This window comes from Erigeron canadensis, chromosome 4 (genome assembly GCF_010389155.1).
Source record: "Erigeron canadensis isolate Cc75 chromosome 4, C_canadensis_v1, whole genome shotgun sequence".
In the NCBI taxonomy this organism is placed as follows: domain Eukaryota; kingdom Viridiplantae; phylum Streptophyta; class Magnoliopsida; order Asterales; family Asteraceae; genus Erigeron; species Erigeron canadensis.
The window spans coordinates 45,126,203-45,152,850 of NC_057764.1; the positions used below are offsets into that span (position 1 = coordinate 45,126,203).

General features: G+C 35.0%; 3 protein-coding genes across 3 annotated transcripts; 1 reads left to right on the top strand and 2 right to left on the bottom strand.

The window, feature by feature from the left end:
- The first annotated feature begins 5,270 nt into the window (after nucleotides 1–5,270).
- Nucleotides 5,271–14,942, top strand: LOC122597901 (methylthioribose-1-phosphate isomerase). Its single transcript, XM_043770488.1, has 9 exons — nucleotides 5,271–5,486; nucleotides 5,828–5,883; nucleotides 6,012–6,173; nucleotides 6,264–6,363; nucleotides 6,444–6,586; nucleotides 7,161–7,266; nucleotides 14,090–14,228; nucleotides 14,299–14,567; nucleotides 14,671–14,942. Exons 1-9 carry the CDS (start codon nucleotides 5,388–5,390, stop codon nucleotides 14,740–14,742), a joined length of 1,146 nt encoding a protein of 381 aa, XP_043626423.1. The 5' UTR covers nucleotides 5,271–5,387; the 3' UTR covers nucleotides 14,743–14,942.
- A 766-nt stretch (nucleotides 14,943–15,708) lies between these two features.
- On the bottom strand, nucleotides 15,709–17,174 carry LOC122598531 (protein LURP-one-related 6). Its single transcript, XM_043771123.1, has 3 exons — nucleotides 16,804–17,174; nucleotides 16,074–16,391; nucleotides 15,709–15,945 (listed from the first exon to the last, which is right to left on the bottom strand). The coding sequence occupies exons 1-3, from the start codon at nucleotides 17,041–17,043 to the stop codon at nucleotides 15,811–15,813; spliced, it is 693 nt and encodes a 230-aa protein (XP_043627058.1). The 5' UTR covers nucleotides 17,044–17,174; the 3' UTR covers nucleotides 15,709–15,810.
- Nucleotides 17,175–22,676: 5,502 nt separating this feature from the next.
- On the bottom strand, nucleotides 22,677–25,788 carry LOC122595179 (subtilisin-like protease SBT1.8). The gene is made up of 2 exons (XM_043767510.1): nucleotides 24,031–25,788; nucleotides 22,677–23,499 (listed from the first exon to the last, which is right to left on the bottom strand). Exons 1-2 carry the CDS (start codon nucleotides 25,673–25,675, stop codon nucleotides 22,841–22,843), a joined length of 2,304 nt encoding a protein of 767 aa, XP_043623445.1. The 5' UTR covers nucleotides 25,676–25,788; the 3' UTR covers nucleotides 22,677–22,840.
- Nucleotides 25,789–26,648: the final 860 nt, after the last annotated feature.

Below are 26,648 nucleotides of genomic sequence, written 5' to 3' on the forward strand. Positions count from 1 at the left end.
TCTTTAAATTATATAAAAATTATATTTTTATGTTTCCAAAAAAAAAGTAGAATTAAAAATAAGCATTTATAATAAAAACTATTATTAATTAATTATGACATCATAAGTAAAATAAAAGATTTTTTTAAAACAAATGTAGACATGCCACATCATACAATTTCTAAAAATAGTTCAAGAAGATCTCTCTTATAACTAGCAAATTTACCCGGGTTCAACCCGGGCGTTTTAATTAAAATATAAAACTATAAAATATGCATGTAATTTTTGTTATTAATTATAAATTGATATGGAGATAATGAGTTGAATAACATAATAATTATAAAAAAAAAATTGTTTATAATAAAAATTTAATAACTTTAAATAAGTATCTAATGAACTATTTTTAATTAAATATATTTATGACATCATAATTAAAATAAAGAGTTTTTAAGTAAAAATGTAGACTTGCCACATCATAATTTTTCTAAAAATATTTTTAAAAGACAATTGTTTTTTATTTAGTATAGAGATATCAAGAAGCAACCAGATAAACTTTAGATAATTTAACTAATATTGATGTTGGCCCAAAACAACAACCCAAACCGATTATTCAGTTATTCATTTTTGGAAACCGATTAAAGGTTTTGGTACGATTCGGTTTGACCGTTTTTTGATTTGGTTTCGGGTTTTTCCTTTCAATGAAAATAAAAACTTTTGAAGATAAAGTTCGTTTTTTTTAAGTAATTGTCATTGATAAGATAAATGTTTAATGAAAGAGAGCAAGATTAATTAAATAAAAAAGAGAAAAGAAAAAAAAAACATCCAACCACCCTTACATGAAAAGGCACGTATTTTACGAGATGGAATTGCCGACCATTATTTTCAAACACGGAAAATGAACCTTAATGACCTATAAAGAATTACCACAATTATTTTGCATTTAAAAGATTAAAGACATTTTTTTTTAATTGGTAATAACCATGGTCATTGTAAAAAAACGTTTATTTATTTTTATTTTTTTGAACATGAGTTGGTAATTATTAGTAAGAAATAAGCATTTGAACACCACAGTGATATCTAATTGGTCACTATGCGGTGTTTGAACCACACATGTCTCAGATGAAATCCATGACTCTCGAAACCCCTCTTAATATCCACTTCTACAAATGTAGTAAGTGAGATTTGAACACTAATGAATTTTCTTAAGTTCTAAATTCTTACCAGTGAGCCGCCATCTTATTGACTAAAAAATAACACTTGTCATAATATCAATAACAATATTGATATCATTATTATTATAATAATTGCCATAGAAAATTAGTAAGAAGTTAATATATCATTTATGGTCTTATACCAACGGTTATATTAAACCAATCTTGCTGAGTTTTAGATTCGTTTCATTTAAATTATTGTATCCTTTTTAAGTTTGTCAAAGTAAAATAATTGGCAATATTGTAAAGACTTGGAGTAAAACCAAGATTAGATAATTGATAATGTTATGATGTAGAATTATTTGTATTTAAATCTAAAAAGTTTGTTGAGAAAAAAATAAAAATTTTACATTATACGTATGTTTGATAAAATTAGCTATGGTTTGTATTTGTAGCTGTAAAATGTCGTTATCAAGCAAAGTGTTAGCTAGAGTTTTTATTAGTTAAAGGTGTTTAATATGATAGTTGTAATGTAACTTCAAAAGATATCTGTGTGATTTCTAGATATTAAAAGCTTTTAAAAGTTCTTGAAACACTAACTTTAAAAAGCATTTCATTCGGAACTTTAGTTTTAAAATATTGTTATATAAAAGAAAACTTTAAATACAATAAAAATTTATCTAGAAATCACACAGATATCTTTTGAAGTTAAGAGGTAAGACTGTGTTCGTCAAGAGGTAAGACCGTGTTCGTTTTCAGGGATTGGTTTTAACTAGTTGTTTGGTAAATGGTTTGGAAATAGGGGTGTTGCTTCAATTCTCACTTGACAAATAAATTAAAAGAAATTTAAAAGATAATACGCATAAAAGTTAGGAAAAACTTTAGACAATATTAATAAAGATCTTCCACCTTGAATTCACTAGACTTCAAACACGATTGCATTCATTTATGACCAAATTCATTGAGTTGAAAAGATAATCGTAAAAAGGATTAAGGTGCTCGCGTAGTACCACTAACCGTGAACAATTTACCCGATTACCTAAATTGTTAGTTAAATTACCCAAGCCGGTACCTCCAATGCCTAAACAATCTTACCAACAATTAGTTTGTTTGACTATCGAATTAACAATCATGCCTATGTGAAGATAACGTTGTACCACTAACCGTTATAAATCACGTTGACAAAATGACTCCTTTTATTAAAATGATATTCACTATCATACCATGAACTAGTGATAGTTGCTCATAGACAAACAACCATTTGAAAATCACATATGCATCCAACTAGTACCACTAATGAATAACACACATGCCACCAATATCATATTAATATATAAAAAGGAATTAAATCATCAAAATCTCAACACAATGATAATTGAAATCAACTTTTTGAATTAAAAATATAGCAATCACATCATTCGTCTAGTTTCATCAAGGTGGATGATTAAACGTTTAGCCACTCATGATCAATTCGAAATAATAATTAAAATAAAAGAAGAACATGATGTACCAATCGTTTGAGAAATTAAAATTGCAAGACAATAAAAGTAGATACGATCTAGATAGGTGCTCGTGAATCTTCAATGAATCAATGGAAGAATTTTCTTGCTTTTGATCCTTGAAATAATCCCTTGTAGAACAGCTCCTAGAAAGAAACTCTGATCCCCGGAAAAATTAGGTTTTAATTTGTATTTATACCTCTCCAAATCTGATGCAAAATTGATCCAAACCCTTTCTGTCTGTGCTCTCACTGCGGCGTAGTGGGCGAGTGATGCCCCCACTGTGGCGCAGTCTCAAGCCTTTGACCGGGTTCTTGTTTGACCTTAGGACCACTGCGGCGCAGTGAGACTTGGTGTCTCTCACTGCGGCGCAGCCCGAATTCACTGACCGAATTCTCTTGTTTTCATTATCCTGACTGCGGCGCAGTGGGCTAGAAACACCTCCACTGCGGTGTAGTCCCAGTTGACTAATCTCAAAACGACTTCTTTCACATATAAACTTGCCCAAATTTTCCATATTCTCCACTTTAAACAACTCTCAATCTCGTAAATCAATGTCTTGACCAAAAATCATCTGAAAATGTGCCAAATGAACACGTAACCTGTTTAGACTTGAAAACACTAACAAACACCATAAACGCGCCAAATGCACATAAAATCGACATAAAACACTTAATAAAATGGCCAATAATGATGTGGGCGATATGTATAAATTGGCCAGATCAGTTTATACGTGCGATCCCTCCTCTCAACACAATTTTTAAATCAATATGTATATATTGATTATTATTATTATTATTATCATTACACCTAGATTTATGAGGTGTTATTTGATGATGACAATTCGAGATGACAAACTTTTAAAAACAAAATATCTGAAATCGACATGTAGAATAAAAACTTATGTGGCGAGCAAAGAGGAGTAACACATAGGTAAAACCATATTTTCTTTTAGTTATATAGAGAGATTAAAAATTGAGTAATATGAAAACAAATATGAAAGTATTTGATAGGGTAATTAATTGTTAAGTATTTAGTTAATTTATAATTCAAGTTTACTCATTTGTTAATTACAAACCAACCAAAGACTAAACAAAAGTCCATTAACAAACCCATTATCCAACCCCAAACAATACCCATTCATTTTATATCCATAAAACATGTCGTCTATTTTTTTTTTAATTCCTTTTAGTTTCTTTTCCTTTCTTTCCATGATCGATGTCTAATCCATAGCCCAAGCCCCACAAGTTTAAAAGGTTTTTTTTTTTGTATCTTTTGTTTTTTCATTTATTAATGATCACAGTTGATTTGTTCTGTTGGAAAGGTAATATACATGACAAGCGAAAAATATATATTGCAACAATTTTTGACAACGGAGACAGTTTCGCCATACAAAACAAGAACATGAAGAAAAATATACGTTTATACATGGTCGTCCATCGGACGGGCTTTTCCCCTGGTTATAATAATTATTATTATTTCAATCAGAGAAAAATGATTAATCTTTCTAACTAAATAGCTTAAAATCCTTTTAATTATGAGATGATACCATGTTGAAAAATCAGGAGGCAAGATTAGAAAAGAGAATTAATGGATCTTACATGTCAACTTTTTTCTTTTTAATATTTTTTTTTATAGTTTCATGAGTATTTTTTGGATAATCTTTTGGAGGATTTATCATTTTCCTTACGGGTAATCTCTATCTATATCTCTATTGTACATTATAAAATGTTTGTTCCCTTCATTTTTTTTTAACTTTATATAAGCGAAAATCTCAAAATACTCCTATCACTTATTCATAATACTCTTATGATAAATATCAACCACTATTTTTTTTTCTCTCTGCTTCAATCTCAACCACTTATTTTTTACTCTCCTTTATAAATTTCTTTAATTCATTCAAAATCGTTTATCTCAAGGAACGTAAATTGATAAATTATAAAATTTATATGAGTATGGTTAAAATTCGTGCTAGAGATGTCATTCAATATACTTTCGACAAATAATAGACCGTACGGGTTAACACACCCTACCCATCTAACCGCGCCTAACTAAAGCATCTATGTTATGCCATCTATAATATAACTAAAAGAAGGGGTTGGGGGTACACTTGGCACCCCTAATCTACCTTTTTGAGTCTAATCCTCCATCCTTATTAATCCTCTACTTTTTTAATATTAATATAAATTAATTTACACTTTTTGGTTTTCCATCACCAATTTACACTTTAACCCCAATCTAAAATAATTAATTTACATTTTTTGGTTTTCCATTATCAATTTACACTTTAACCCAATTTAAAAATAATTAACTTACACTTTTTGATTTTCCATTACCAATTTATACTTTAATCCAATTTTAAAATAATTAATTATGCTTCTAAAAAAAAAAAGCCTACGTCCGATCAAACCAAAAAATAGTCGACTACTAGGGCTTTTTTTTAATATACTGTTTGTAGTAAGTTTAGATTTAACAAACTGTAAATTTTTAATTTAACTAAAGTTAGAAAAAAAAAAGATAAACTAAAATCAATATTTATATGGAGATAATTTTCATATGTTTCATTTTTTAGTTTCATATTGATTAAATTATGATATTGGTCGTAAAGATTTAACATACTTGAATTCTAATTAGCTTACGTTTGACGCGCGTCAGGGAGGGTGTTGCGCAGTTATCAAACTCAAGTTTCTCCTTCACAAGTCAGAAGAAGAAGAGAAGAAGAAGAAGAAGTATTAATTGAAGCATCAATCAATCAAATATGAGGAATATGAAAATGGTTGAAAAGGAAGAAGAAGAAGAAGAGTCGTGTTTGCAATCCATCCGTTATCAGCGGGGCTCTCTTCACCTCCTTGACCAGGTTAGCTACCTGCTGCTATATATTCATTCTTTACTCCCTCCTTCATTTTTTGTTTTGTTTTGCATTTTTTTTTAATATTTAATCATGTGTTTTTTTCCATCTATTAATTTGTAAATCAGATAGGTTTAGGTATTATAATTAAATTAGGAAGGAAGGAATGGAATCCCCTTTTGTGTATCGGGGGTTTCAATATATGAATGTTTTGATATGTTTGTCAATCAGATTGTTATTTTGGAAATTATACATAACATTACTACATTACTACTACTACTTTCTATCTTAACAACAAGAACAAGACACCACCACAAATGATCTGATTGTGTGTTTTTCCTCCTCTTCAGAGAAAACTTCCTCTCAATACCATCTATTTGGATATTCCTGATGCTGCTCATGCCTGGTAACTTCTTTCTCTCTAATCTAATCATAATAAAAATGTGTCTCCCTTTTCTTCTTATCTCAAAACAAAATAAAAGTAGATACAAGTATTATATATGCCTTACTATATGTATGTATCCGGCCGGCCAGGGAAGCAATTAGAGAGATGGTGGTTCGCGGGGCGCCTGCAATTGCTATAGCTGCTGCTCTTTCTCTCGCTGTACAAGTATCTAAACCGGATCATCAATTTACTGGAACACCACATGAGGCAGCATCTTTTCTTATTAGCAAATTGGACTATCTTGTCTCAAGGTAACAACTTAGGATCCCATCTTTAAGTTACTTTTACTCCTCAAAACCCACCCTTGCTAATTTCTTTTTCTTATTCTCATTCATTCCCAGTCGTCCAACAGCTGTCAATCTTTCAGATGCTGCAACCAAGCTTACTGACATTGTAATCAACTCTGCTGCAACTGCTACAGACGCCCACCAAGTTTTTCAGGTGCCAAACTAGATTTCAGATTGCTATGGCTACAAACCGTATTCTAATCAAGGGTAGTGATATGTTTCTTGCTCTATCAGGCTTACATTGAAGCTGCTGAGATTATGCTCGAAGAAGATGTTGCTTCCAACAAAGCAATAGGGACATATGGATCTTCTTTCATCTTGAATCACCGAAAGGATATTAACAAGCTTTCTGTTTTAACACATTGCAATACTGGCAGGCTAGTCTCAAACCCCCCGTTGCTTCTTCTTCAGTTATTATTATTTTATTTTTTCAAAAAAAAAAAATAAAAAAAAATCCAGGATGATGGTTACTAATTATGTTCTGGTTAAAAGCATAAAACCTCAAAGAACCAGTTTTAATTAAACACATACACACACATGGAATCCGGAAATGATAACAAGAATGATGAAGACAAGGATTTAACGTGGTATCTCACACTAAACTGTGTAAACTAATTCAACTGGGGGGGGGGGGGGCAAAGAGGTTTTCTGATTTCTTGATCAGCAAAAACTGAAAATTACATGTACAATAGATATGTGCATCTGTAGGCTACTGATTAGGGTTAGATGCTTGTTCCCAAGAAAGCTAAAACTGGACCTAATTGAATTAAGATCTGCTGCGCTTATCCTTAGTGGGTCGGTTTTACTAAGGTCAACTAAATAACGCCTGCTGCCCTTTTAGTCTCTGAACTCAGTAGCAGTTGACCGAATGACAACAACTGCCAACAGTGACAACCTCTTTGAGCTTCCAACTTACATGTTTTTATGCTTTCTTCTGTACTGTCTCAATAGTCTTGCAACAGCTGGATATGGAACTGCTCTTGGAGTAATCCGTGCACTTTATGCTGATGGAGTACTTGAACGTGCTTATTGCACAGAAACTCGTCCTTTCAATCAAGTAAGTAGTTTATTTTTACGTTTTGGGTTACATTGTCTTTGATCTTGTTAACTATATTATTATATCTTCAGTGGACTCCATGTATCCAAGATCTTTTATTTCACATACATAGTTCAAGTAAAGGGTTAAACTCAGCGGTGAATCCAAAATTCAATTTTATAGAGGTCCAATATTGTTGAGGTACAAAATCTACAAGCCAAGGTAACAAGTGCTAACCGTGTTTATTAATAAACCAGATTGGACCAGGACAAATTAACACATTTGAAAAAGTTAAAAAAAGGTAAGTTTGCAACTGTAACTTAGTATAAGCTAACAGCTTAAAATGAAATCAAATTTAAAAGATAAATTAATGAATGACTTCAACACAAACAATTAGCTGTTAAGATTGTGTGAGTGTATCAAAGAGAGGAGATTTCGGAATGACAACTTAACAAGGAGAGACTGATGTGCAAAATCGAGTTTTAATTTTGTAAACAAGAAATACCAATTTTACTAACTAATGCACACTTTCGGGTGGTGGACCCGTTCTTGTATAGTATATGTTAATGGTAAGACTAGGTTGAACACAGGGACTTTTGTTAAAAATTAGGGGAGTTTAATGCAATTCAAAGAAGGTTGGTTTAATGACTCAACGTCAGTTTGATATGAAAAATAAACTTAAACTAAATTAAACTAAGAATTGATTTGAAAATATTTGTTGTAGAAGTAATTAAAAGGATCATCTACTTTGAATCCATGACACTACAAATTCATGTTGCACTTACTTGAAGACCCAATTCAATTTTGTTGATTTATAAATGAGAATTAAAAGAAGACTCACCCCGTACCTGTGAAGTTCGCTACTTTATTGAATTCCCTTAATTAACTAGTTCCATTACTAAGACTGGTATTCCGAGACGCTTTTTATAACTTTTCCAATCAAATAATTGTTTTGGTCATCTAGACAACAATTGTGTCTATTGATTGTACCCAAATATTAATTCGTTAATTCTTATTATCGATCAATTGTTTTCTTCCATTACCTTGCATAGAACCGACTACTTACACCTAAGCAATCAAAATAACTCATACACAACCTTACCTACCTATTAGGTATAAACTGAATTCAAGCAAATAAAGTGAAGAACACAAGCTGTTAACACAAACACGGGCTGAATTAGAGTCGGCTGTTCACGAATAATAGGCTGGATCAGAGCTCTAGTAGCTCTTATGAGCTCCTCAAAACAAAATATAAATCTTAGACAATCAACCCTAATGGCTTGCAAGCCTTATTTATAAGGGACATAGCTCATTACTTGAGTCTAATGTAATAAATAATAATGACAATATTAATAACAACAACAACAACAACAACAACAACAACAACAATAATAATAATAATAATAATAATTATTATTATTATTATTATTATTATTATTATAATAAATTAAACATAAAATTGAAACACTTGGCACCCTTGCTTCCTTTAACTGCTTTCTTCTTTTGTCGAACATAAAACTGCTCCCCTCTAATCTGCCCAACGCATTAACAGTTTCACTTTCACGGTTCACATCAATACTCCCACCATAAAACTGCCCCCCCACCCCCACCTCCCATTAACATTTTCGCCTTCACGGATCACATCAGTACATCACCACCCCTAAAATCATACATAAATAACCAACAATTGAAAGATATATAGAAATGAGTCAATAAACTAAGATCACAACATAATGTTAAATTGAATCAACTTTAAATAATAATAATTGTGCAACCATCAATCCATCATTCCGTTGTATCTCTTCATCTCAGTAGATGATGAAAAGTTTAGCTACTCATAACAAGACTAATAATAACCATCAATTATTAGGCGCAACAAGACTAATAATAATCAGTCATGCCCTCGGATTGACTGTGCGGGTGACGTGGTCGATCTCTACCGGACGATTAAGAGGCATGCCTTCACCACTGCCGTTAAAAAAAAAGATAAAAAGAATTAGTAACACTTGTATTACAACTAAATTTTACAAAAATGTAGCAAACAACAACAACAACAACAACAATAATAATAAATTAATAATAATAATAATAGAGTAGAATTTGAACGAAGTGATTGATGGTTATGGAATTATTGTTGCTCATGTTCACCACAAACAAAAGCAACGTCTGCCTCTTTTATGAACACCAACAACCTCTACCCTCTTCAGTCTCTCCTTTTTTAATAGAAACCAAAAACCCCAAGTGAGGGTTCTTTTGTGGTTCCATTTGCTGCGCCTACCACCCCATCCGAACTCTCCTCTCTATTCCAACATCCAATCCCATCAATTTATTTGTGAGTTATCTTGAGAACTCACAAATAAAAAAGAACGCAAGAACAATTCTGGACCACACATTTTCACCCCTTTTCTCTCTCTTCAATTAATAATGAAAATTCATCCAAATAATTCAAAATGCTTTATCTCACAAACCGTAAATCGTTAGATGAAAAAAATAAATATGAGTAGTCTTAAAATTTCGTCCTTTTTCATTAAGATGCGACTCGATATACTTTTGGCGATTTTTTAAATTTCGTTTTCTTTTTGGTACTTACACATAAACCACACATGTGTAGGATAAACATAAATTGTGATTTGGAACGGGCTTTGCACTTAAGGAAATTCATAAAGGGTAGCTGGTGGGGTGATAGGTCATAGGGGTGATCGGTGATCTACCTAACGGGCTCCGCCGTTAGTCGCTATGGCTCCGCCATGGACTGACGGGCTCCGCCGTTGGCCACCATGGCTTCGCCATGGATTGATGACCTTCATTGTTGTGCACAGATGGTCATTTACTCTTTTACATGTTAAAACAAAGATCCTAAACATGTATAAGTACACACAAGTACAAGGGAAAAAAAAAGAAAATTAAAAAGTTGTCAAGATCTCTATGAAAGAGGACAAAATTTTAAGACTACCCATACTTTTTTTTTCATCTAACGATTTACGGTTTTTTAGATAAAACATTTTGAATAAATTTTCATTTTCTATTGAAGAGAGAGAAAAAAGAGGAGAATGTGTGGTCCAGAATGGTTCTCGCGTTCTTTTTTATTTAAGGGTTTAAGGTTATCCGGAGTGGTATTGCCAGGGGTTGGGCTACTTTCACCACGTCGCGCATGTGGCATCCTAAGTTGCTGGGGGTTGGCTGGGAAAAAGAGGGGGAGTGGAGTTGCCCGGAAGGTGGGGTAGGGTAATCATTGATTTTTTTTAAAATTTTTTTTGTGTGTGTTTGACTTTGTTTTTAAATAAAAGACTTTTTTATTTATCTAAACCTTAAAAATACATTAAAGTTACGGAAAAAAACATTCAAAATAAAATAAAAAACATTAAAAACTTTAAAAGAAAACAAAATATAAAAAAAAAACTTTGAAGACATAAAAAAAACAAACATAATATAAAAAACATTAAACACATTTAAAAAACAAATAAAAATCTAGTCGTCATCACTAAAATAATCTTCCACAGCAGGCGGCACATATTCTTCGGGTGCATGGCGGTTCTCCCCGTAGATGATCAACCAAATCTGCCAATAGTATGTTGTGTGTTTCCCTGCTCCTGATGACGTTTGAGTTTATAATTCGTTGATCAATTGGAGTTTGCTGCGTCCAGTAATCCGGCTCCAAAGTCGGGTCGTGCTCGTTGAAGTCTTGACAATACACTTTATCTTCATCCTCCAAAGTCAGGTTGTGCTCGTTGCATTCTCTCCTTGTCCCAATACCTGTAGGTGCCAATCCGGATATTATCTCTTCAAGATTGGGCAACCACTCAAACACGTTGATGTCGTTGTGGGAGCCTTGTGTACCAAAATACGCGTTCCAAATCCATAAGTCAATCAAGGAAACGGCCTAAAGTATCGTACTAGGCCTCCTAATATCCCCACGTGTGTGCGTACCGCGCGATGCGGTAGGACACAACTCCCACGACCAATGCATGTAATCAATACTACCAATCATGCCCGGGAAACTGTGGACCTGCTCATGCACGTCGTATATGCGCTGAAGGTCACTCCAAGTTGGTCTACGTAGGTATTTCGGCCCATATAACGCGCGTATACCTAATATGTAATATAAACTAAACGCAATATACACTAATAAGTAATATAAACTAATACGTAATATAAAGTAATATGCAATAAAATGTAATAATAAAACTAAACGTATTATACACTAATAAGTAATATAAACTAATACGTAATATAAAGTTACATGTAATAATAAGTAATAATAAAAAGCTGATTTTTACAAAAGTTTGCTAATGACTCGCGCAACGTCCTTTCAGACATTTCAAAGTTCTCGTCAAATGAGTCGACGGTTGAGCCATATGCTAACTGACGAAGCGCGAGAGTACCCTTCTTTATCGCGGTGAATCCTAACTTCCCGTGACAGTCAACTCTCTGTTGAAAATATCTATACTCGGCCTCCAAGTCATTTGTTATCCTCAAAAGTAAACCCTTGGTCATACGATAGCGCCTCCTAAACTCCCTCTGGGGATATACCAGGTCGTCATCAAAAGCGTTCGTTTGCCTCATGCCACCTACGATGTAGGACCGCCCTCCTCCTAAATATAGGCGCCTCTTCTTCATCATCCTCTTCTTCCTCTTGCGCGGCTTGTATCATAGTACTAATTGTCAAAGCAACCGCACTATCGATTGCCTCGTCTAGATCCGTAGAACCGTTCGAACTAGATGACTTAAGCAACTTGTCGATATCATCCATGATATATGAAATTATGTATGTCTATTTTTGTGAAAAGTGAGAGAGATTGATTTAAAAGTGTATGTGTGTATGTGTTTTGCGGAAAAAAAATAGAGTGATATATGTACATGTATAGAAAAAAATAGGATTAAATTTTTGTTTTTCTTCAATTGGGTCAACATAGCCGTTGGGAATGGCTCTAAATCTCAAAAGCAACAGCCGGTCAACTTTTTCCTGGCAACCCCTGTGGATCGCTCATTTCGCATATCGCCTGGGCGGGGTGGTGTGGGCGGCGACGAGCTGTGGATCGCCTGAGGAAGCCGCCCCACTCCGGATAGCCTAAGTAACCCTTGCTCTCTCTCTCTCTCTATATATATATATATAGATATATATATATATATATCCAGGACTTCATGACCACATATAGATACGTTAAATAAAGTCCATGGCCCATTTAAAATGTCAAATTATGATGTCCACGTGAGATTTTCCAGCCAAGGCCATAAAAGAATTGTTAGAACGAATCTGCTATTCAATATCTATGTGGTACATATATTAAACATATATTAGTATGTGTCACAAGTTTCCATCTTCTTAGAATTAATCTTTATTTTTCATAAATAATCTTCATTTAGCTCATTCTCGATATATCTTTTCTCATAGACCTATAATCCAATATAATCACATATTAAGTATAAAAGTCTATAAAAATGATGATAGTTTAAACACAAAAGAGATATCCCATAAAATAATTGTTTAAAATAGGCAATATTAGAGACACATTGCGGTAGAAAGGAGTAGCCAAATGCATATGGCATGTGGGAAGCAGTAGCAGCAGATTGTTAGTTGTACACTTTTCTAGGTTCTGTCTTAAAAGAGCTGATTGAAATATAGCACTTTTTCTATATTTTGGCCTGATTTTGAGAATTATTAATTGGGATTTCTCTTATACTTATATAAATGGTCCAAACTTTTAACCTAATTTATTTGGGGTCCTTGATAGTTTATTAGTGGTGTTACATATACTACTTTCACAAAGTTTTCATTCCTATGAAAATTGTAACATATTGTAACATATTGTTTGTTTTGATGTTACATAACCCATTTGCATTGGGTCATCGGTGAAGATTTTAATTGTACCGAATGAAAATTGATGTAACAGGAAAAATGAATATGTTGTTGTGGCTGGCTGCTGTTTTTGATTAGGATTCAAAATTTATTTGGGTTTATATATTCGAGAGATGTAACACCTTTGATCAAACTGTATGGGTTTTTTTGCTTCATAATGGTTGGTTCTAGCTTATTAAAACTAAACCTTTTTCTACCAAACATAATAAATGAACTATATATAGGGTAGAATATATAAAGGGGAGAAAGAAAAAATCTCAGCAACCATCATCGACATAGAAGATATAGTTGAGATGTACCTCATACATAAAATTTGTTAAAGATACTTTTTTTCTCACCTCCAGTTTTTGCTGAAGATCTTACACAGCTCATTTTGTATCTTCACCTTCTTCACCTTCTTCTTTCTTTTCTTTTTTAATTATTTTCAATGAAGATAATATATTTTCATACCAGCTACTATCATGATGATAATGATGATGATGATCATCAATATTATCATTAACATTATTAAATCTGATTTCAAATATAAACTATCCCTCCAATATCTGTTTTAAAATTCAATTGTATGCCTATAATAAAGTTATAAAATATAAAGCTGTTATTAATACACTCAAAGCAAATTTTAACTAATTGAAGTTAAAAATACATTACATAAATAAAACAATGACGATAACAACGTATATTTAACATATATCTCAGTTCTAAATCAGATGGATATTGAATGATACTTGTACTTAGTGTACATATTTTAAAATTTCTTTGTTTATGTCTACTAATTTCTTCTTCTTCATTATACTTTTTACGGTATCAATTTCCATTTTTACTGGTTTCATACAAGGAATAAATAAAGGCATATCATCGGACAAATTAAATTCTCTATACTGAAGAAAAAAATGATATATGTAAATTAGAAATATAACTTTCTCACAACATCTTATTTCTTTATAAACACAACATATTTTTTTATAAACATTTTTTTAAATGTAGGGCTCAAGATTGACGGCTTTTGAGTTGGTCCATGACAAAATACCAGCCACACTCATAGCGGATTCTGCAGCTGCTGCTCTAATGAAAGCTGGACGTGTTCATGTTGTCATTGTTGGAGCCGATCGTGTTGCTGCTAATGGTACTTTCTCAACAAATTTATCTTACTCTTTTTTACACATTTGAAAGAGATAGATGAAATATCAATACAGGTGACACGGCCAACAAGATTGGAACCTATAGCCTTGCCTTATCTGCTAAGCATCATGGTGTTCTTTTTTTTGTTGCTGCACCCTTGACTTCAATTGATTTGTCACTGTCATCTGGAGAAGAGATTGTTATAGAAGAAAGATCAGCCAAGGAATTACTAAATACTCGTGGAGGTCTCGGAGAACAAGTTGCAGCTTCTGGGATATCTGTTTGGAATCCGGCTTTTGATGTTACACCAGCCAATCTGATTGACGGTATCATAACCGAAAAGGTGACTTTCTTTCTCTTCTGTTTCTTTTTCCGTGACATACATGCTCACCTGTACCATGTGTGCTTCTATTCTCACAATTGTTTTTGTTTTTTGATCTTGTCAGGGTGTCATTACGAAGGTTGGGAATGAAGTTTTTGACATCAAGGGTTTTGTACAGAAGACTATGAGCAATTGAGATACAAAGATTTTTAAGTTATTACCATCACTTGTAATGTAATATGTTATCTGAATAAATTAGTATCGTAAACCATTGGCACAAATGCACTTGACCCAAGAGAGGTTCCCAAGCCTCTGGGTATTCTAAAATTTGTATCAGTGTATACGTATGCTTTTGAGAAGCTGCCACTTTTGTGTATTTTTATATTATTTTTCTAAGAACATTGATCTTGTAGTGCTTAGGGACATCATTTGTCACCTTGGTCAAAGACTCAAAGGTAAAGTTTTTCAGTTATACATTTACCTGAGGATCAGAAAATTAAGAGCTTTATATGCATGAGTAGATACTAATATTTTTGATGTATATTAGTGGTAGGTTGGGTAGATCAAATTTTTTTTTGAAAAAACAAGAGAAAGTATACGTGTGTTGTGGTGGTGAGATGGTGCGGGTGATAGGATATGAGAGGTGATTAATTATAAAGTGTGATAGTCAAATGTTTTAGCCGTACGGGTAGAGGTGAACAAAAACCGGTTTTTACCCATGTGGTAAGCACGTGAGGGCATTAACGGATATAAAGTGACAGATGTTTGTATGAGGGATTGCTGACAATGAAAATGAAAAGCCCAATAATACCTAATGATAAAAAAAATAAGTACAAAGATGAAAATACGAATCGAACAAACACATGGACGATTTGTTAGATATTTGTTCTAGTTTATAACATAATATAATATAGGTATAGATAGGGGTTTAAGTTGCGAAGGTAATCTATACAAACAAGCATACAATATTCGTCACGTGGATATACAAGAAAGTTTATACACATCCATTGAATTCAACCAAAACAAACACACATTAGATAAGTTCCTACGACATGTACGTACACCAGCTTCCCCCCATTATTTTCAAAATTCTTTTCTTCACACTTACGCAATCTAGCTAATTAATATTCAATTAAATATTTGTTAATTACAGTACATGCAAGTAATCGATCGATAATTCTCAAATACATACATATAGCTAGCTAGTATATAAAATAATTAACAGATGATCGATCGAATGCATGGATCATCTGGTATATATACATTAACATCTGGTAGATCCGTTATGAATGTAATCAAGAATAGCAATGACACCCACAACAAATGCCTGATCAATCCCTGATTTTACCACCACATGATAAACATCCTTCTTCTCCATCATTTCCTTATCCACTCCAACCTATATATATTATGTATATAAAATAAAATTAAAGCATTATATATATATATATATATATATATAATTCTAGCTAGCTAGCTTCCAATATATTAATTAAATTACATATCACTGTTACGTAATATGTGTACCTGGGCTATGATGTTTCCTCCGGAATCAACAATGCTGCAATCTCTATCTGGGAAGTAACCTTTTATCTGGAAGTAAATAATGTTTTCATCATTATTATTATTATCCTTTTGGCTGCTGCTTACTGCTGCTACTACCACTATCGGCCTTCTTTTGCTGATACATGACGAAGGAGCTGATGATTGTGGATCCTTCAATGTGAATACCAACTTATTATAAATGTTTTGATGATGATCATGAGATGACCCGCCGCCTGCAGCAAAATCTGAGGTGTAACCTCCCCATTGTTTCTGGAGACTTAATGCTTCTACTATTCCTCCCTATATATACATTATATTATTGTTTATCAACTCCTGGGCCATAAACAAAAATGCAGTACAGACGATATAAGATAAATTATTACTACTAGCTAGAATGATCAATGAATTACTAATAATAATTCCGGCCATTATGCATCAATATATATATATATATATATAGGGAAAAGAGAATATAAGGCTGTCCGACACCTAATCTTAGGTGTGAAACCCCTCACATACTAATATTTTATTATTTATTGTTTAATGAATAAATGTCTACCCCATGATTTTTATGGTTTAAAAAGTTAATATGTGAGTGTCCGGCATCTAAGCTTAAGCTTAAGTACCTAAAAGTCTTATATTCTCATCCCCATGTATATATATATCCCCATGTGTATATATATATATATATAATACGAGAGTACGTAGGTACCTTTCTACGGATGAGAAGCAATGGGGTTTGGTAGGCGTCTTTGAGAGTCATCTGGTCCTTTTTCCCAAGAACACCGCAGCCATCCACCCTGAACATGACTTGGTGGCTATGCATGTCCGACACCACAAACCCGCCACCGCCCACAACATGAGGTCGATTTCGAACTCCTAGAACCACTTGACTTGATGAGCAAAACATTTTACTCACTACCGGCATCTCCTTTACTTTCGAACCCATCATTAATTTGAATCGTAGTTCTATCTATCTATCGAGGTTTTTACTTGTATATATTGACAGCTTAAATTGAATGATCGATGATCATGTATATATAGATACATGAAAAGTTTGGCAAGGCTAAGACTATTATTATATCTGGCTAGCAATTAACTTACAATACATAAATGCATAACAATATTTTGATTTGATTGTGTGGGCTAAAAGAAAGACTACTTTATATACCATGTTTTGAATGTGTCAAAACTTAAATTAATAAAGGAACTCGCTTTTATCCTAATTGTTTTATTTTAATATTTAATTTATTACATACAATTTTAGAAAGATATCTATACTCTATTAATAAACACAATTATCCTTTCCATTTTTTAACTCTCTACCTTTAAAATACCCAAAAGACTTTTAATTTTTAACACATTCTTAACTCACATACTAAATCTACCCAATATATCCCTAAAATATTTTAAACCTACCTATCACCTTTTTTCATTAAATTAAATATTTCCACCTAATATCCTTATAATATTCTTAATTAATAAAGTTATTTTTACAAAAGATACATCCATTAACCATAAAAAAACCTACACTACCATTGACATCAACTATTACAGAGTAATAACCACATCGTTACGTACCACCACCGCCACTAGCACCACCCGTTGCCGCCACAGCCGTCGCATTGCGCGAGTACCCATCTCGTTTGTGTAATATCGGCAGTCTCAATTGCGTGTAATGATCTATTGTTAGATTATTATATACTAGATTAAACCCGCACGTTGTGCAGGGCTGACTAAAAGCGTAACTTAAAGGTAACAGATAAATACATTTTTATTCATGATTTATGATAATATAAATAATTAGTTAGATTACAACTGATGCAAATAATAAAATTATAATTTATGCTTATATGATATATATCAAATATCAAATATGTTAAAATATGACTAATGAAACGTAAATATTTATAAATCATATGCAAAGATGACACTTAAAAATACATAATTTTTTTAGTTGTATATAAAGAATTAAATTTAAATATTTACTAAAATTTAAATAATTACTAAAATTTAAGAGAACTTATATGATAGCATTAATTTGATTGAAGATGATATAGGTTTGGAACCGACTTATTATATACTAATTTACTGATTCAATATTTGGGCAACTTATTATATATTAATTTTGTAGGTTTATGATATGATGCAGCCGACTTCACGTGAATAACAAATAACGGAAGAAGTTATTTTTAATAATTATAATGATGATTAGGATTAATGATTAAAAATAATTTAAATGACATGATAAACATATGACACCTTAAAATTAGGAAATTAATGAAAAAATGACAACTCATAAAAAATTCTACATGGCATGTTCTTATAAATACCAACTAAGCAAAAATATATCTTCTCTTAGTTATATTATATATATAAAAATTATATAATAATTAATAAATATATTAATTAATATTTAAGATATGGGAGTTGACTAAATATTGTATGGAATAAGTATACTAATCAATATAATATATATAAATAGTGAAACTATATAGTTCAATATTATGTATGAGGTTAACGAATATATGGATCTTAAATAACAAAGTTTAGGTATAAAATTTCTCACGTTCTAATATTTTAACCTATAAAAAATTATGAAGGTTCAATCGTTTATTCATTATACAATACATATATATTATAATATATACATGATTATCATTTTGTACATCCACATTAGATGCATATTCATTTTGATGAATAACAAAGTTTAGGTGTAAAATTTATACCTAAAATCACGTTTTTTGTTGGATGCATTATTTTGATGATTAACAAAGTTTAGGTATAAAATTTTTCACATTTTAATATTTTAACCTATAAACATAGGTACAAAATGATAGTCATGTATATATTAGAATGTAAACAACTTTACACGAATTATTATAATATGTATCGAACTTCAATACTATGCATTGTATGTAATAAACTTTCAAATCTTGTGCATTGTATGTATTTGAGTATATGTGTCAATCATATAATCTTCCACTTGTAAGTTCTTGATTGTCTGAATACATAAAATGCACAGGATTTGAAAGTTCATTACATACAATGCACAAGATTGAAGTTCGATACACACTATAACAATTCATATAAAGTTGTTTACATTATGAAGTATTAATCCCTAAAATCTTAATATGTAAAGGGGTTTTGTACCTAAGTTTAATACATACATACATATATATATATATACATGATCATCATTTTGTGCATCCATCTTGGATGCATATTCATCAAAATGATGCATCCAACAAAAAAAGTGTTTTTTATTTTATTTTGACGGATCAATATGTTGTTAAACACTTAAATAATGATAATTAGTTTTGCACTATGTTAGTTTTATGGACTTTTGATGCATCAAATGATTTTTTTTAAGTGTTCTCACCGTTTTTATTTTAAAAGTGTTCTTACCGGAGTGTTATTATTATTTTACTTAATTTTTATTCACTTTGATAGCGGAATAATCATCCGATTTTTTTCACGTTATTATTATTTTACTTAATTTTTATTCACTCTGAACAATTAATTTTGTAGAAATAATTTTATTCACCGTAGTGTTACCCTTTATATATATATATATATATATAGGAGAGAGATCAAATGAGAAGGTGTGTTAAGGAGAGAAGGGAGAGAAGGTCCTATTGGCCAATCAGAATGTGACACGTTGCCTTTAAAAAAAATGGGCGGTGACATTTTTGTAAATAATTTGACATCAAACCTAAGCTGACCCAATCACCTCAAGTTGACCCAGCCCAAGCTGACCCAACCCAAACTGACCCATCCCAAGCTGACCCAACCGAACCCCAAGCTGACCCAAACCCGTAATCTACATTTGTGTAGATTATGTGTAAATTGTGTCAAGCTAACCCAACCCCAAGCTGACCCAACCTGACCAGACCCCAAGCTGACCCAAACCTGACCCAACCCTGAACCCAAGCTAGCTGACCCAAAACCCATAATCTACATTTGTGTAGATTATGTGTAAATCGTGTCAAGCTTACCCAACCCCAAGCTGGCCCAACCTGACCAGACCCCAAGCTAACCCAACCTGATCCAGTCCCCAAGCTGACCCAACCCTGACCAAAGATGACCCAGACCCCAAACGGACCCAACCCCAAGCTGACCCAAGCTTACCTAAACCTGACCAGACCCAAACTGACCCAGACCCTAAGCTGGCTGATCAAGCTGACCCAAACCAAGCTGATCCAACTCAAGCTGACCCAACCCACTGAGATCCCAAGCTGACCAAGCTTCACAAAACTTTCATTTATTTACAAAATTGCCACCGCGCTTTTTTTTTAATTTTGCGACATGTCGCGTTCTGATTAGCTAATAGGACCTTCTCTCCCTTCTCTCCTTAAGACACCTTCTTCCAGGATCCTCACCCTATATATATATATATATATATATATATATATATAGGGTGAGGATATATATATATATAGGGTGAGGATCCTGAAAGAAAGTGTGTTAAGGAGCAGAAGGGAGAAAAAGTCCTATTAGCCAATCAGAACGCAACATGTGTCAAAATTTTTAAAAAAAAGCGTGGTGGCAATTTTGTAAATAAATTAAAGTTTTGTTAAGCTTGGTTAGCTTGGGCTCTCAGTGGGTTGGGTCAGCTTGGGCTCTCAGTGGGTTGGGTCAGCTTGGGATGGGTCAGCTTGAGTTGGATCAGCTTGGTTTGGGTCAGTTTGGTCAGTCAGCTTGGGTCTGGGTCAGCTTGGGGTCTTGTCATGTTTAGGTCAGCTTGGGGTTGGGTTAGTTTGGGGTCTGGGTCATCTTTGGTCATGGTTGGGTCAGCTTGAGGCCTGGTTCGGGTCAGTTTGACACAGTTTACACATAATCTACACATCTACACAAATGTAGATTATAGGTTCTGGGTTCGGTCAGGTTTGGGTCAGCTTGGGGTTGGGTTAGCTTGACACAATTACACATAATCTACACAAATGTAGATTATGGGTTTTGGGTCAGCTTGGGTCAGGTTTGGGTCAGCTTGGGATCTGGTCAGGTTGGGTCAGCTTGGGGCCTGGTCAGCTTGGGTCAGCTTGGGGTTGGGTTAGCTTGACACAATTTACACATAATCTACACAAATGTAGCTTATGGGTTTTGGGTCAGCTTGGGTTCTGGGTTGGGTTAGCTTGGTTCAGGTTTGGGTCAGCTTGGGGTCTGGTCAGCTTGGGGTTGGGTTAGCTTGACACAATTTACACACAATCTACACAAATGTAGATTACGGGTTTGGGTCAGCTTGCGGTTCGGTTGGGTCAGCTTGGGGTTCGGTTGGGTCAGCTTGGGATGGGTCAGCTTGGGTTTGGGTCAGCTTGGGCTAGAACCCAGGTTGATCAGATCCCAAGCTGACCCAAAACCAAGCTGACCAACCAAGCTGACCTAGATCCCAGGCTGATCAAGCTGACGCAACTAAGCTGACAAACCAAGCTGATCATAACCCAAGCTGACCCAAAACCAAGCTGATAAAAGTTTAATTTATTTACAAAAATGCCACCGCGTTTTTTTTTTAAATCCACATGTCGCGTTGTGATTGGTTCATAAGACCTTCTCTCCCTTCTCTCCTTAAGACACCTTCTTATTTGATCTCTCATATATATATATATATATATATAAGGAAAAGTTAAATTAGGGACTCCTTGTTTTAGGGACCATTAGGACACTTCTCAATCATTCATTTTTCATCATCTCCGACCACCACCACCACCACCACCACCATGATCCTCCGGTGACGGTGACCACCGCCACCACGACTTACACATGTGTAAGTTATACAACCACCATCACCACCACCACCATCATCTCCGACCACCACCATGATCCTCCGGCGACGGCGACCACCGCCACCACGACTTACACAAGTGTAAGTTACAACTTACACATGTGTAAGTTACATGTCCGTCTCTCTACCGTGAAAAGAAAAATCATTCAACTTATTATCATATATATGCGCATGCTGGATAATACGAAATGACCAGATTTTCAACAACAAACCATACTCTCGGCATAGGCTATGTGAAGAAATCAAGTAAACAACCTTCATGTGGCTATCTACCCGATCTAAGCTCGGCACAATCGATTGGAATAGTTGGACATCTTTTAATATTTAATCTTCTTTAATATGTTTTGTTATGTTTCATTTGACTCGTTTGCACAAGCACCCTCTTTTTTCTAATTATGAATATATTGTCCTTCAAAAAAAAATATATGGATACTTGTATTTTTTTTTTTCTAGCAGTGGAAGCCCCTGCTTCAACATGTCATGTTTTTGTTGCTGTTGTGGCTATTCGTTTGAAACACCAAGCAGTTGTGACACCTGCTCTTCACCTCACTGTTGTTCTTGCTCATTACCAAAGTTCACTCTTCATGTTTAAAAGCATGTTTCTGTTGCTGCACAAAATGCCCAGACTGCAGTTGTTTCGGCAAAATGTTGTTTCTCAAGTTGGCCAACCAAGTGCTCGTGTCCTAGAGTTCCAAAATGTTCCAGTTGTGGTTGTTATAGCCTAAACGGTATTTATTCTTGTTGTCAATGTTGCTAATGTACTTGTCTATGGAAATAAAACATTGAGAATGATAAGGATTATCTTTTTCAAGCAAAACTCTTCATCGCATTCCTTCGGCATTAGAAAACAACACCTACTTCTATTACATTAGTTCTTAAAGCACAAGAAACAGGTTCGACATATGATTTTAAGGTTTCTATGTGCAAGCAAAGCATTAACAAGTCACCAGATGGATGGTGAACTTGCTTATATACGCCGTTCCCACCCAAAAGCAACAGGGCTCCTAACTTCATTTCCGGCGTTCTTCCAAGTGATAGAGCCAAATGCATCCCCGCTACCACCTTTCTCGGAGACGAATGTAACTGTGTACCTCATCTTATCTCCCACGTTCTTAAAAACGAGCTGTTTTGGTTTCACGCTAATTTGAACTCCTGGTGGTGCCTCAGCTGATACAACATATACAGATCCTGCAGCCCCAACATTGGTTAGCTGGCGGGTGTATCTCACTACTCTTGACTTGCCAAAAAGAACAGAAAATGATGGGTAGTTCAATCGGCCCGGGTCTCCTAATCTTTTGGTACAAGTCACATTTGCACGATTGACAATGGCTTGCACTTGTTTGAGTTCGTATCCTACGGAGCAAACAAATGCAATGTATTCCTCTGTTGTGATGTCATACACAAGACCGGGAGAGAGGGCCTTGTGTGGGTCAACATGACCAGCTCCATGAGCCCATGGGGTAGAAAGTTGACCTCCGGCCGCATCTCGTAGGGGAGAGTTATTGTTGTCGAGCGTATATGCGGTGGTCATGAGAGCAGACTTGATGGCGCTGGGGCTCCATGTTGGATGGGCTGCTTTCAAGAGTGCAGCTAAGCCACTAATATGTGGGCAGGACATGGATGTACCTGAAACAATATTATAGAAAATATAAACCATATGTCCACAGAGTTTTGGGGTACTGAAATTTCATTTGTGTGTTTATAAAATCCTTATTCTATTCTAGATTTTCAAAACAATTTTTGGTTGACACAACATACACTAACCCACCCATGTGTAGGAAATCATTATTCACAATAATAAAGCATTGACACGAATACATTCTTTCTACTTATAATAATTATACTCGTATATAATCATTAAATAAAAATTTAATGACATTTAATGCATCAAATTTAAAATCATCAATGTTGATGACTAGCCTTATCATATCCATATTTATTTATGGAACATGATAAATCCTTCTAACCAATTTTCTTAAAAATCTTAATTCTCTTTTCTAATCTCACTTTTATTAATTAGGAGAATTTTTAAGCTAATAATTTAGAAAGATTGATATTAACCTTTTTTTTATTGTGAATGTAAAAAATGATTAATATATTTATGTTTTGATCCGTTAAAAAGGATATAGAAAAAAACAAAGGTTGGGAAGGGATTACCTGACATGATGTTGAATTGGGTTTTGCGGGTATCTGAATCCAACCCGGTGGGGCCAATACCCTCTGACCATCCAGCGAGGATGTTGACTCCAGGACCAATTACGTCCGGTTTCAATATCTGCGGCGCCACCATGTTTGGACCTCTTGAGCTGAATGCCGCCACGACCGGCGATGGTTTCACACCCAAAACCGTGCCTCCAAACTGAATCACCGCCTTGGCGTTGCTCCCTTGGGTTCTCAAGTATTCCCTTATCTCGTCCCCAATCTTCCTCCCGACAGCCACCGTCGGCAGCATATGACTGTCGGCAACCAACTCCTCGCCATTCTCAGGGGTGTTGCCGAGTATCATCCCTATCCCACCCGCATCCTTAACCACCTGCCCTTTCTCTACCCGTGGATTCACACCCCTGTCACAATACACCACCTTCCCACGAACCGCTTCAGGCTGGAGGGAACCGGGCAAGCACAAATTAGAATTATTATTGTTGGAAGAAGAGGAATAGAAGTAGACCAATGGAAGCGGCTGATCGCCCATGCCCTTGCCACTATACAAAGACACCCCCGTGAGGCGTCGCCCGTTTCCTAAAATCGCATAGGCAGGGAAATCACGATCCAGAGTGCCCGCACCGACCGTCATTATCCACGGGGCGGTGTTGGCCAGGGAGGCCTTAGCGGGCCCACTGTTGCCAGCAGAACACGACACAAACACGCCTTTTTCCATGGCTTTGAAGGCCCCTATCGCAATGGTGTCCCTGTAATAAGGCGCCGACCCACCGCCCAGTGACATCGACAGCACGTCCACGCCATCCGCTATAGCACGATCCATACCCGCCAGTATATCCGACCCGAAACAACCCGTCTTCCAGCATACCTTGTACGTCGCCACTCGCGCGTGTACTGCCATCCCACGAGCCGTTCCGGCAGCGAAACCAAATAAGCTTGCATTCGCCACCTGGCGACCGGCGGCCGTGGTTGAAGTGTGTGTCCCGTGGCCATCTTGGTCACGTGGGGACTCTTTCTCTTTGGAGATGACACCGGCAGCCAAACGAAAGCCTTTAGCAAACTTACGCGCCCCAATGAGCTTTTTATTGCACGCGGAGGCCTTGAAGTCCTCACCTTGTTCACACTCGCCTTTCCAGCGCGTGGGAACGGGGGGCATGTCGGAATCATCAAAGGATCTGGACTCGGGCCACACACCGGTGTCGAGGACGCCGATGATGACGTCATGGGAGGCGGCATTGAGTTGTTGTTGGCGTTGGAGACCCAGTTGGCCATCGATGATGCCAAGGAACTGAGGGGTGCGAGTGGTGTGGAGGTGATAGAGGGTGTCTTGGTAGACGCCGAGAACGGAATCAGATTGGCGGAGGGATTCGACCTGGTCCGGATCTAGAGACGCAGAGAAACCGTTGTATGCGGCTGAGTAGGAATACAGGATTGAATCTGAATCCCCGCCGGTAGTACTACTGGCTAAAGAGGCAGAGTACCAGTCGTGATGGGTGAGATACGAATCTGGTTTCTCATTATGTTTCATCTGAACGATGTATGTTCTTCTATCGCTGTTGCTGCTACTTGATGACATTATTACAAGGCTTAAAAGTACAACAACAATTGTCCCTAACTTAGCCACACATGAAACGGCGGCCATTGCACGCAGCAGCAATTCAGTGGTTATATGTCTACCGCTATATATGGCTATGAATATTGATAATTTTTTTAATTTCTATTTTATAAAGTAATGAAATAACACTGCTTAAAAAGATGAGCTTTTCAGCCCACTCCTGAAAATGGATCGAAGGGACCAGTGGACTACTGTCGTCTTTATAACCGAGTTTTTTTATTACAGTATTATACGATTTATGTCCATATACACGGATGTTTGTGATATTCTTAAAATAAAGTTCATTGTTGAATATAAAAGCTTAAAAGGATAACTGCAGAAAATAAATAGCAACTTTCGACCAATTTATAAAAATAGCAATTACCTTTCTGATTATGTGTCATTTTTTAATGACGTGACATACTTTATAACTACAGACTATAGAAAAAATCTTTCGACCAATTTACGAAAATAACAATTACCTTTAAAATTTTCACTTTCTAGTAATAAACTCTCATTTATTGTCAGATTACTCCAACACCGACGGCAGCGGTGTTGGGGGTGGAGGTGGTTTTTTCTCGATTTCTTCAACTATTTAGAAATCGTCGGCGGTCTGTTCGAGTTCGAGCTAACCTCTGGACCTCCACTATCTGGATCTATGTCATCTGTCGACGAACTATTCTTAAACGATCCAGATCCGACCTAGGAAACACTCATCTCTCCTTGAACATCCTTAGAATCCCCCTCCGACTAAAACGGCGACGTTTTGACAACTACTTTTAGATTTTTTAATCTCGAGGTAGACGAAGAAGAGCTAGAACTATGTTCTTTAAGATCTTCATACATAATTTTTCATATTTTCAATTCTTGAAATAGGAAGAAACTCAACAAAAATTAATAAAATTAAGTTGAAATTAGCTTCAGAAGAAAATGACGACAAGAAATACCTTATTAGAACCGAAACTGAAACGGAGTCATGTCATTTTTTTGGGGGAAAATGACACGGCTGATAAAAATTTAT

What these genes read in the sequence shown, in the direction of transcription:
- LOC122597901 (XM_043770488.1), top strand. Translation starts at nt 5,388, where the DNA reads ATGAGGAATATGAAAATGGTTGAAAAGGAAGAAGAAGAAGAAGAGTCG. An exon ending in ACGCCCACCAAGTTTTTCAG is followed by an intron (nt 6,364 to 6,443) that starts GTGCCAAACTAG and finishes TTGCTCTATCAG; the next exon opens with GCTTACATTGAAGCTGCTGA. An exon ending in CGATCGTGTTGCTGCTAATG is followed by an intron (nt 14,229 to 14,298) that starts GTACTTTCTCAA and finishes ATATCAATACAG; the next exon opens with GTGACACGGCCAACAAGATT.
- LOC122598531 (XM_043771123.1), bottom strand. Translation starts at nt 17,043, where the DNA reads ATGATGGGTTCGAAAGTAAAGGAGATGCCGGTAGTGAGTAAAATGTTT. An exon ending in TGCTTCTCATCCGTAGAAAG is followed by an intron (nt 16,392 to 16,803) that starts GTACCTACGTAC and finishes ATGTATATATAG; the next exon opens with GGAGGAATAGTAGAAGCATT. An exon ending in GAGGAAACATCATAGCCCAG is followed by an intron (nt 15,946 to 16,073) that starts GTACACATATTA and finishes TAATATATATAG; the next exon opens with GTTGGAGTGGATAAGGAAAT.
- LOC122595179 (XM_043767510.1), bottom strand. Translation starts at nt 25,675, where the DNA reads ATGGCCGCCGTTTCATGTGTGGCTAAGTTAGGGACAATTGTTGTTGTA. An exon ending in CCAATTCAACATCATGTCAG is followed by an intron (nt 23,500 to 24,030) that starts GTAATCCCTTCC and finishes ATATTGTTTCAG; the next exon opens with GTACATCCATGTCCTGCCCA.